Source organism: Thalassophryne amazonica, chromosome 15 (assembly GCF_902500255.1).
Source record: "Thalassophryne amazonica chromosome 15, fThaAma1.1, whole genome shotgun sequence".
NCBI lineage: Eukaryota > Metazoa > Chordata > Actinopteri > Batrachoidiformes > Batrachoididae > Thalassophryne > Thalassophryne amazonica.
Window position 1 is genome coordinate 95,247,593 of NC_047117.1, and position 12,467 is coordinate 95,260,059.

General features: G+C 45.0%; 2 protein-coding genes across 2 annotated transcripts in view; both read left to right on the plus strand.

Annotated features, from left to right (window-relative positions):
• Positions 1–4,500, plus strand: part of cc2d1a (coiled-coil and C2 domain containing 1A) — a 76,738-nt gene extending 72,238 nt beyond the window's left edge. Inside the window, exons 27-28 of the mRNA XM_034187729.1 lie at positions 2,202–2,249; positions 2,338–4,500. Of these exons, the coding sequence (XP_034043620.1) occupies positions 2,202–2,249; positions 2,338–2,370 (81 nt within the window). The 3' untranslated portion in view covers positions 2,371–4,500. The remainder of the gene's footprint in view (positions 1–2,201; positions 2,250–2,337) is intronic.
• A 529-nt stretch (positions 4,501–5,029) lies between these two features.
• Positions 5,030–12,467, plus strand: part of mri1 (methylthioribose-1-phosphate isomerase 1) — a 45,234-nt gene continuing 37,796 nt past the window's right edge. The window contains 1 exon segment of the mRNA XM_034187818.1: positions 5,030–5,274. Within this exon segment, the coding sequence (XP_034043709.1) occupies positions 5,143–5,274 (132 nt within the window). The 5' untranslated portion in view covers positions 5,030–5,142.

Sequence of the window (12,467 nt, forward strand, 5' to 3'; positions counted from 1 at the left end):
TGGTGTGGACCAATGAGAGATCCAGTAATATATACAGATCAGTGGTGTGGACCAATGAGAGATCCAGTAATATATACAGATCAGTGGTGTGGACCAATGAGAGATCCAGTAATATATACAGATCAGTGGTGTGGACCAGTGAGAGATCCAGTAATATATACAGATCAGTGGTGTGGACCAATGAGAGATCCAGTAATATATACAGCTCAGTGGTGTGGACCAATGAGAGATCCAGTAATATATACAGATCAGTGGTGTGGACCAATGAGCGATCCAGTAATATATACAGATCAGTGGTGTGGACCAGTGAGAGATCCAGTAATATATACAGATCAGTGGTGTGGACCAATGAGAGATCCAGTAATATATACAGATCAGTGGTGTGGACCAGTGAGAGATCCAGTAATATATACAGATCAGTGGTGTGGACCAATGAGAGATCCAGTAATATATACAGATCAGTGGTGTGGACCAATGAGAGATCCAGTAATATATACAGATCAGTGGTGTGGACCAATGAGAGATCCAGTAATATATACAGATCACTGGTGTGGACCAATGAGAGATCCAGTAATATATACAGATCAGTGGTGTGGACCAGTGAGAGATCCAGTAATATATACAGATCAGTGGTGTGGACCAATGAGAGATCCAGTAATATATACAGATCAGTGGTGTGGACCAGTGAGAGATCCAGTAATATATACAGATCAGTGGTGTGGACCAATGAGTGATCCAGTAATATATACAGATCAGTGGTGTGGACCAGTGAGAGATCCAGTAATATATACAGATCAGTGGTGTGGACCAATGAGAGATCCAGTAATATATACAGATCAGTGGTGTGGACCAGTGAGAGATCCAGTAATATATACAGATCAGTGGTGTGGACCAATGAGTGATCCAGTAATATATACAGATCACTGGTGTGGACCAATGAGAGATCCAGTAATATATACAGATCAGTGGTGTGGACCAGTGAGAGATCCAGTAATATATACAGATCAGTGGTGTGGACCAATGAGAGATCCAGTAATATATACAGATCAGTGGTGTGGACCAGTGAGAGATCCAGTAATATATACAGATCACTGGTGTGGACCAATGAGAGATCCAGTAATATATACAGATCAGTGGTGTGGACCAATGAGCGATCCAGTAATATATACAGATCACTGGTGTGGACCAGTGAGAGATCCAGTAATATATACAGATCACTGGTGTGGACCAATGAGAGATCCAGTAATATATACAGATCACTGGTGTGGACCAATGAGAGATCCAGTAATATATACAGATCACTGGTGTGGACCAATGAGAGATCCAGTAATATATACAGATCAGTGGTGTGGACCAATGAGAGATCCAGTAATATATACAGATCAGTGGTGTGGACCAGTGAGAGATCCAGTAATATATACAGATCACTGGTGTGGACCAATGAGAGATCCAGTAATATATACAGATCAGTGGTGTGGACCAATGAGAGATCCAGTAATATATACAGATCAGTGAACTCGGCTCCATTCATACCCGACATTAACATGCTAGGAGGTCTGACCACAGGCGGACAGCTCTACATTTGAAGCACAGGATGGACTTGGATCTGATTTCTTGGACCACTAGGCTTTGAGTTTCAGAAACATTTGATGTGCTCTCTGGAACATCCTCAGAATTTTTGCAGGATCCCCAACAGACCTCTGGACATCACATCCAGCCTGTGCACAGTGCTGTGAGTGCTGTGCGAAGTCTGGTGTTCCTCAGGGATGTGCTCTGGTTATAACACGCACCATGTTTCATGGACTGGGTGTTGGGTTTGGTTGTGGAAACCAGCAGCTGAGGTGTTTTTGTTGGTGAGGAAATGTTTACTGCCCAAGAGTTTGTGTCCAGTGAACAGTTACTTAGTGAGACTCAGATGAGGAAGATCACCAACATGTTCAGGGAACATCAGATACCACATTTAGTGCACGTGGTGAGTTTCTCCAGACATGATCCAGGACACAGGTGCCTCAGTGTGAAGGACCTCAGCAGGTGAAGAAGACCAAGGACACGTCCACATTCCACCTGGCTTCAGCAGATAGGTGGTTCCTTTGGGGAAGTGGGGGCAGAGCCATTGTCTGCCTGTGTGGTTGTCATCCAGGCCTGAGGCGGTTCCATGGTGCACATTGAGCTCTTGTTTTGTGTGTGTCTGTGTTTGGTAGGAAGCTGCTAAGGATGCTCTGGGCAGACTGAAGATGGTGGAGAATGAGGTGAAGTTTGAAAAGATTCACACACATGTTTTTTTTCTCTGCACGTTTCATGTTCACCTGTTTAAACATTTCTTCGTCTCTGCTGCAGATGGAATCGTTGAAAAGGAAACGCACTGGATGACAGAGTGACGTGCTGGAGCTCCATCACATCTTGAATAAACATGCACAAAAACACTACAGCGCCGTCTATAGGCAGCTTTATCATGAATCTGCGTGGTCACGGCTGTGACGCCTGCATGCTGTGTTAGACGCTAATTAAGAAACGGTGTGATGTGACGAGGTGAGCCGTGATTATTTGCACTGAGAAACAAACACTAAAGGAAATTGCCTTGTTATCGTTATTCCCGTCATTCCCACTTTGTCAATTGAGATCTGTAGGATTATGTCCCTGCTGCTGGACACTGACTCGGTTGCTTGGTGTCCACAGATGACCACAGATGTGCCTGTAAAGTCTGGCTCACGGCCCGCTGAGGCATTTTTAATCCTTTTCCCACATTGTATGCATGTAATAAGATTAATGGAATCTCTCTGCTCCAGCATTCCCAGATTACAGTAATCTGCTCATTTGGAGGGCTGTGATACAGGAATTAAAAAACAAGACCTTTAAGGCATCATTGCTCAAATGTTTGCTGGAAGTTAGAGGCCTCGATCTGACAGCCCGATGGAACTGATGATGGTGTCACAGTCACGTGCCCCTGGTCATGTGACTGCATTGACCTTTCACCTGCTGTGACAGCGGCATTTTCTGGTGGGCAATAATTAAATGAATCCAATCAGTGATGTTTCTAAATGACTCCAGGAGCCCAGGTTTCACATTTCTTTGCGTACTTCAAGTTTTTCCCTCTAAACTGATTTGAACATTGTTCTTTAAAGTTTTGTCTTCAGCATTAAATAGAAACCTACGTGTGCAGTTTGAGGCTGAAGGTTTCTGCCAAATATCAGAATGTTAATGAGGTGCAGGAGTGACAGGAAAAAAACCCACAACTCTCAAAATGTTCCGAACTTTACAAATCAGAAACTCAGGTGGCTTATAATGAGCAGACATGGCAACACGGAGCACTGTGGTGGTTTGGTTCAAACCGCTTCTCCTATTTTGAGATCAGATTAAACTGAAGTTTCAGATATCTTTTGGATTTAAGATCAGAAAGTCTTTAAAACATGAGGAAAATGAAATAAATGTATAAAATCCAAAATACTGGATCGCATCACTTGGAAGAGGATGTGCTGCTACGGAACATCTAACTTCTGGAAGTGTCCTTGGTTCTGGTTTGAAACTGCTCAGTGGTCCAACTGGATTGTCTGCTGAATGTCACAGCTCCATGAATAAAGTCATCACAGCAAATGTCCCTCACCGTGCGGTTCCGGGGTCACGGTTCCTGGTTACAGTTCCTTCCTTTGATGTCATATCACCCGAAGATCTTCAGTTTCTGCATCTTAATCATGCGGCTCCAGTTTGTGATTTGAATTAAACACAATCATATTGACTCAGCATGGCAGACCGCAGGGTGCGGTTTAGGTATTTGTGTGTATATGGGTGGGGGGTGTACTGTGACTGAGGAGACGCAGAACAACCTGTAGTCTTGTCCAAAGTCTGAAAAGCTTTGGTGTTTCTTGTCTTTGTGTTCCATTCTACTGTCAAACTGTGACTGGTGTAGAAAACCTCTTCAGTCACAGCCACCAAGGCTTTGAGCTGCTTCAGGGCTCTGGGTGGCGTCCCTCAGGTGTCACTTTTGTGCCCACTCTATTTTTCCTTCAGACACTTTGCTGTGTTTGCTGACTGGCTTCATTTGTGGAATTGTTTGTTGAAGGGTTTGTCTTCTTTATTTTGGGTGTGGGTCGGAACCCCTGACCTGCACAGCGTCCGTCCACCTGCTCCCTCACAGCTGATGGCCTCTGGAGCACAACACTAAATCAGCTCTTGTGCCGGGGGGGCGGATGGAAAACCTGCAGGTTGGATCCCTGAGGACCAGGGTTGGACCAGGATTGGAGACTCTCTGTGGACTTTCTTCTTTTGTGTTAAATATGTTTTTCTGGGCGAACTGATGACATGAATAAACTGCAGCGAGGACTTCCAGAATAAAACATTTAATCAGTGTAAAGAGCTTTATTGTGAAAGGTAGTTGTTTTCTGGTGTTAAGAATCACGTGATGTGAACGTTGTTTGTTTTGACAGCAAACATAAACAACGGGATGTTAATTTAAGTGTTTACTGGGATCATCATATTTTACGAAATAAAGTGATTTCATCTGTGTTCTGTGACGTCATCGCCTGAAGAGTGTGTGTGTGTGTGTGTGTGTGTGTGTGTGTGTGTGTGTGTGTGTGTGTGTGTGTGTGTGTGTGTGTGTGTGTGTGTGTGTGTGTGTGTGTGTGTGTGTGTGTGTGTGTGTGTGTGTGTGTGAGAGAGAGAGAGAGAGAGATGTTTCCAACTTTAGTTTATTGGTTAAAGATGCTGGGATAATATACATTTTTAAACTAAAGTGGTGGTATGTGTAATTTCACATTTGAAAATCATTTTTTTATTCAGTTTTATGCGATTTTTGATCAAATATAACCAGAAATTAAAACTGAATATTATGGATTTTTATCTTTTAACTGCTGTAGAATAAATCTTAAACCTTTTAAAGAAACAGAATTCTGAAGCAGATTTTTTTTTTTTAAATGTTTCTTTGTTTAAAAAAAAAAAAAAAAACCTTGCTGGGAGTGAAGCATCATGGGATACAGTCCTCGCCTTCGTAATGAGTAGGCGTGGCCTACAGGGCGATCACTTCCGCCTGGATAGCTCCTCCCCCTGCCTTTTCTTTACGGCAGAGAAAGGAGTGAGAGTGCGTGTGCGCGCACCCCGAACCCGGTCCAGACGATCCACATTATCCAGATCCCGGCTTTGGTTTCGGTCATGACGCTGGAAGCGATCCGATACCGGTCCGGTTCCCTGCAGGTCCTGAACCAGCTGCTTCTGCCTCAACAGACGGTTTACGACGAGATCCGCTCGGTTCAGGACGCGTTCCAGGCCATCAAGTCCATGAAGGTACCGAGCCGCCTGCAGCTGGACCGGTTCCGCTCCGAGCCCGTTTCTGAAATCCACCTTCAGAACCCGCCGGCGGACAGCGCCCCCTGCTGGTTTTGTTGAATTATTAATGAGGTTTTTGTTCTGAAACACTTTTTCATTTTCTGCTTTGATCTGATGTCAAATTCTTCATCGATCGCTGGATCAATTGATTATCTCATTAGATTAGATCTGACCTGGATCAGAACAGGATTTGGAAACATGATCAAAAAATAAAATGCATCCTTGAGTGTTTGAGGTGTAACTCCACCAACGCACCACATGAGGGCGCCGGACTACATGCAACCAACAGGGGGCGCTGGTTTAATGGCCACAAAGTTTTTGGTCTGACAGCAAGAAAAATATATATTGGGAAAAAAAACAGATACTCTTCTTTGTGTATTTCAGATGTTTTGCAGTTTAATGCACAGCTTTTTGTTGTTTTTGAAAAGGAGAGTTTCTGTAGATAATAACATCTTTCTGATTGTTGTGACGAGGCTGAGATCTAGGTCCAGACGGACACTACCGGTGCTAAATGTGCAGCACGTAGGCACCGGGAATCACACCATCGACTCTGTCAGGTCGTAATTACAGAACAAAAATATGAAAAATGTCTTATTTGTATCGTAATCGTCCCGTTAGCTTCCTTAGGACCACTTTTGGTCCTGTGTGTCCATTTCCAGACAGTTTTAATCTGGTTTGGGCTAAACTTGGTGGGCTGACCGAGTGCCCACCAAGAACATCAGTCAATTTTGAAAAAAAAAATGTTTGAAATTGAGTCCACAGGTCAAGGTCAGTTTTAGGGTCTGCTTATGGGGCATGTGAATGGACATAGTCACTATTTACTAATATTAAAACATTTATTACTTTTCTATTGGTCCCATGACCTTTGACCTTATGTGACCTTGATGGCAAACTGAAGGTTGTGAGTGTTTAATGTAAAGTGTGGAGCTGATGTGGATCAAAGATGGCGCTTATATTTGGACAAAATTTATCATAAATTATTGTCGTTGAATAACAGTTAAAGTCTATTAAACTGTCAGACTGTGACCAACCAATCTACATGTGTTTTTGTGGACTTGGAAAAGGTGTATGACTGGCTCTCTTGCAGTGTCCTGTGGGGGCACTGTGGAAGTACAGGGTACCAGAACCACTGGAACGCACAATCGGGTCTCTATACGAACAAAGTAGGAGCCAAGTCCACATCCTTGGCATTACATCAGACCTGTTCCATGTCACCAATCCTGTTGGTAATGTTCATGGATGAGATTTCAAAGCCCAGTCATGGAGCGGAGGTTTGGTGACCTCAGAGTTGCAGCTGTATTTTTTTTTTTTTTTTTTTGCAGATGATGTGGTTCCTTTGGCTTCATCAGGCAGTGACCTCTGATGTGCACTGAGCAGCTTTGAGGCCGAGTGTGAAGCAACTTGAATGAGAATCAGCACCACCAAATCTGAGACCACGGTCCTCTGTTGGAAAACGGTGGATTGTCCCCTCAGGGTCAGCGGAGGGTTACTGCCCCAAGTGGAGGAGTTAATAATGAATGAATGAATAGAGCCTTTATTGTCATTGTACATATATACAATGAAATCTGTCCTCTGTATTTAATAGTCCAAATTACAGTTAGACACAATCCAACCACCAGGGGCAGTGTGCAGCCACAGTCTGGCACCTGGGGACCAACTCCAGATGTGGAGACACTGCCTTGCTCAGGGGCAGAGAAAGGAGGAAACCCGCTGGTGAATTTTGTGAGGCATCGGTGCTAACCACTAAGCCACTGTGCCGCCAAGATGAAGTATCTTGGGGTCTTGTTCACAAGTGGGAGTAAATTGGAGCGTAAGCTCAATAGATGGATTGGGGCAGAGTCTGATGTTTTTCAGACACTGCACCGGACCATCTTGGTGAAGATGGAGCTGAACCGGAAGATGAGACTCAATGTACCCATCGAGTTACTCTCCTGTCCTCACTTATGGTCATGAGCTTTTGGTAATGACTGAAAGAATAAGAACACAGATACAAACAACAGAAATGAACATTGCACTGAGGTCTGGGACAGTGCCTAAGGGGTGGCAAAGTGGGGTGGTGGTCCCCATATTTAAAAAGGGAACCAGAGAGTGTGCCAACTACAGGGGCATCACACTAATCAGCCTCCCTGGTAAAGTCTACTTCAGGGTGCTGGAAAGGAGGGTTCGGCCGATAGTCAAACCTCTGATTGAAGAGGAACAATGCGGATTCCATCCTGGTCGTGGAACAACCAACCAGCTCTTCACTCTCACAAGGATCCTGGAGGGGGCCTGGGAGTATGCCCACCCAGGCTACATGTGTTTTATGGACTTGGAGAAGGCATATGATTGGGTACCCCGAGAGATACTGTGGGAGGTGTTGCGGGAGTATGGAGTGAGGGGGTCCCTTCTCAGGGCCATCCAATCTCTGTACTCACAAAGTGAGAGCTGTGTTTGGATGCTCGGCAGTAAGTCAGACTTGTTTCTGGTGGTGGTTGGCCTCATCCAGGGCTGTGCCTTGTCACCAGTCCTGTTTGTGATATTCATGGACAGGATATTGAGGCGTAGTCGGGGGGAGGAGGGTTTCCAGTTTGGTGGGCTCAGCGTCTCATTACTGCTTTTTGCAGATGATGTGGTCCTGTTGTCTTCATCGGCCTGTGACCTCCAACACTCAGTGGATCGGTTCACAGCCGAGTGTGAAGCAGCTGGGATGAGGATCAGCACCTCTAAATCTGAGGCCATTGTTCTCAGTAGGAAACCAATGGATTGCCTACTCCGGGTAGGGAATGAGGTCTTGCCCCAAGTGTAGGAGTTCAACTACCTCGGGGACTTGTTCATGAGTGAGGGGACAATGGAACGTGAGATTGGCTGGAGAATCGGCGCAGCAGGGGCGGTGTTGCATTCGCTCTACCGTACTGTTGTGACGAAAAGGGAGCTGAGCCAAAAGGTGAAGCTCTCGACCTACTGCTCAATCTTCGTTTCTACTCTCACCTATGGTCATCAGGGTTGGGTCATGACCAAAAGAACTAGATCGCGGGTACGAGCGGCCAAAATGGGCTTCCTTAGGAGGGTGGCTGGTGTCTCCTTTAGAGATAGGGTGAGAAGCTCGGTCATCTGTGGGGAGCTCGGAGTAGAGTCGCTGCTCCTTCACATTGAAATGAGCCAGCTGGGGTGGTTCGGGCATCTGGTAAGGATGCCCCCTGGGCGCCTCCCTAAGGAGGCGTTCCAGGCACGTCCATCTGGGAGGTGACCCCGGGGTGACCCAGGACTAGGTGGAGAGATTATATCTCCACACTGGCCTGGGGACGCCTCGGGATCCCCTAGTCAGAGGTGGTCAATGTGGCCCTGGAAAGGGAAGTCTGGGTTCCCCTGCTGGCACTGTTGCCCCGCGACCCGATCTGGGATAAGTGGTTGAAGATGAGTGATGAGTGTCCGGTATCTGGTCTTACACTTCTGGACAGCATGAGAAACTCAACTATCCAGGAGGGAGCCGCTTGGTGCCGGCACAGCTGATAGGTAATTGCTAAGGGCACCATCCACACATCCGCCACAAATAAGGAAAAAAATAAAGGCAACTTTCAGTATTCTTTTACATTGCGCACGTCATCACACATCTTCTATGAGGAGTACCAAGATGGCCGACGTTGGATCAAAAGTCCGCAGAGTTAACTTTTCAGCAAAAAAAAAAGAGTAAGTTTCTATCTCATATCATTAAAAAGTTATTTACTATTTAGTAAAGCTTGGTCCCAGCCATCGTATACGACAGTGTTGGCCCCAGAGGGTTAATGGCGAACGGCAGTAATTCCCTTCCGGACGACCAGTGAATCAGAATGTTTCAACCTCTTAGCAGTAAACGAAGGTTTTTCATGCTAGAAATAAGGTCTACACAACGTGGGCTTAATAAAAAGCGTGACCGACGCAATGAAGCACATTACTACATAAACTGAGTTAATCAACTGAGTGAACTGAAACGGGAGAAATGTGGGGTGAATGTAATCGCACAGTTGTTACAAACAACATCCTTATAAACTTACTTGTATGCTTTTGTCAGACGATCAGTGCAGTGTGACGGGGAACTGCGGGGGCGGGTAATGAACACATTTAAACAGGGGTGTAAGCAGCTCTCAGTTGAATGGAGTCAGAGCTCCATCTACTGGACAAACGGTGCAAGGACATTTTACATTGCCGACACAAACATTATTTCAGTAACTGTTCTGTTTATGAGAAATTATTGGCATTCTATCGGCAAAATTTCGGCCGATAGTGAGTACTTTGAAAAGGGCTTATATCAGTCAATAATATTGGCCGGCCGATATAATGGTCGGGTCTACTCCTATCCCGTTCACGCGCACACATGTAAACAATAAAAAAAAAACCTCCGCGCCCCCTGCTGCGGGGCTGCTGCTCGCTCCAAAAACTCTGTCATAATTGTGTTTAGAAACCAGTCACCATTTGCTTCATTATACATCTATGTAGTAATTAATAAAATAATCTTCACGGACGATTCGCTCGCTGCGCCCACGTAAAAAAATAAAACTCCGCTCCCCCTGCTGTGAGGCTGCTGCTCGCTCCAAAAACTCTGTCCATAATGTGAAACAAAGGACAAAAGGGGACATAAGTCCTGCTCACATGCTGGCTACCAGAGACAGGACATGTTCACATCCAACTCAGTCAAACTCCAGACATCTCCACGTCACTACATATTCAGTCCCTGATTGGTCATTGTGGGGCGACAAGACGAAAAAGTTCAGATTTTTCAACTTGGGGAGGAGGGCAACGCGATGTGACGTGACGCAATATAGCGCCACAAACGTGCAAATCGCTCAAAATTGCTTCCCCGCTTCGCTTCATTCACGTCCATCGCTCGCGCTGCGTGGCTTGGTGCCAAAACGCGTCGTTCCATAGGGATTACATGGCAAACTGTCGCTGCTGTTGCTCGTGCCGCGCCCGGTGTGAATGCGGCATTAGATATGATTGGATTATGTGAAATCTGGCTTAAACCTGCAACTGTCCTCCCCTTAAATGAGGCCTGCCCACCAGCATATACATTTAGTCACATCCCTTGTGATGTGAAGAATAAAAATCAGCCGTATTACTTTGTCACTGTATATAGGCCTCCTGGCCCATATTCTGAATTCTTAGATGAATTTGGTGCGTTCATCTCTAACTTGTCAGCTAGTGTAGATAACATTCTGATCATTGGTGACTTTAACTTTCATATAAATAGCCTTCTGAGTCCCCTCTGCAAATCATTTATGGAAATTATGGATGCATTAGGATTTCGGCAATGCATTCGGGACTTGACACACATTAGTGGGTATACCCTGGCTCTCGTTCACGTGGTACAACAACCTTATATATCACTGCAGTGATGCATCAACTCCTCAACTAAGACTGAACTAGAAGCTAGACTGCCTGATGTCTTAGCTTCACACATTTGACAAATACCCAGTCAGTAGACAGACTTGTGGATAGTTTAAACTCAGTGCTCAAAATTACACTCGACATGATTGCGCCACCTGTGTTAAAACTGCGCTCCCCCAAATCACAGTCACCTTGGTTCATTGATTATCTGCGTGACCTCAAGCATAAAGCAAGAGGTCTAGAACGGAAATGGCGTCGTTCAAAATTAGAAGTACGTGGTCTGTCCATAAAGTAACGGTCCTTTTTATTTTTTTTTAAAACTATATGGATTTCATTCATATGTTTTCACGTCAAACATGCTTGAACCCTCGTGCGCATGCGTGAGTTTTTCCACGCCTGTCGGTGACGTCATTCGCCTGTGAGCACGCCTTGTGGAAGGAGTGGTCCCGCCCCCTCGTCGGATTTTCATTGTCTGGAAATGGTGGAATGAAAAGGACTTTTTTCCATCAGAACTTTTTCAGAAGCTGTTAGAGATTGGCACCTGGCATGTCTATCTCGGCTTTCAGTGCTTACCAGTCAAGTGAGTATAAGAGAACTTGTGGAGAGTTGGACATGTCCAAACTTGTCCTCTAACACTCCGAAACGGAGGTGTTCCTTTGTCTCGCTTCATCGGTGAATCGGTCGTGATGCGCAAAGCCTCCGTGCGGCTTTCCATGACAAACTCTCTTGTTAAAAGTGAAATCTGCCGGAAAATGGCTGATGTCCAGGTCTTGTGATAACCAGAGAAAGAGCACACGACGGTCTCGTATCCACAGAGCCATCAGTTTAGAAATGATCCAGTGGTTTGTGAAGCGACGTCGCAGCTTGGAGCGCAGCGCACCGACCGTCCTTAAAGCTGTAGTTAAAGTCCTTATTCTCTGTGAAGCCTGTAAAATTTTCACTGAAAGCCAGATAACTTTTTCGAATGGTTTCAAGGTGCCAGTCTCTAACAGCTTCTGAAAAAATTCTGATGGAAAAAAAGTCCTTTTCATTCCGCCATTTTCAGACAGTGAAAATCCGACGAAGGGGTGGGACCACTCCTTCCACAAGGCGTGCTCACAGGCAAATGACGTCACCGACAGGCGTGGAAAAACTCACACATGCGCACGAGGGTTCAAGGATGTCTGACGTAAAAACATATGAATGAAATCCATATAGTTTTTAAAAAAATAAAAAGGACCGTTACTTTATGGACAGACCTTGTATTCCACCTTGTGTGTCGTGATGCTATCTTAGACTATAATCATGCATTATTGGCTACAAAGTGGACCTATTACTCTGATTTGATCAACAAAAACAAGCATAACTCAAAGTTCTTGTTCAACACGGTGGCAACACTTATTCATGGACAACCACCTGTAGTTCGCTCTCCTTTACAGCACAAGATTTCCTGGATTACTTTGAGAAGAAAATAGACATCAGGTTAAACATATCCCAGCATGCCTTAATCCAGCTACTACACCCTGCTATTGAGGTGGGTGCCATTACTGAGGTATTACCTAGATTTACAGAATTTGATAGTATCTCACTAGGCATGCTGACAAAACTCGTAACGTCTACAAAAAGCACAACCTGTTTATTTGATCCTATACCAACAAAACTGTTTAAGGACCTGTGGCCCACTCTTGGGCCGACTGTGCTGGAAATTATTAATCTCTCATTAACTTCTGGATCTGTTCCTAAATGTTTCAAATCTGCAGTGATTAAACCATTACTTAAGAAACCTAATCTTGACCCTAGTGTATTGAAAAACTATCGGCCGATATCGAATC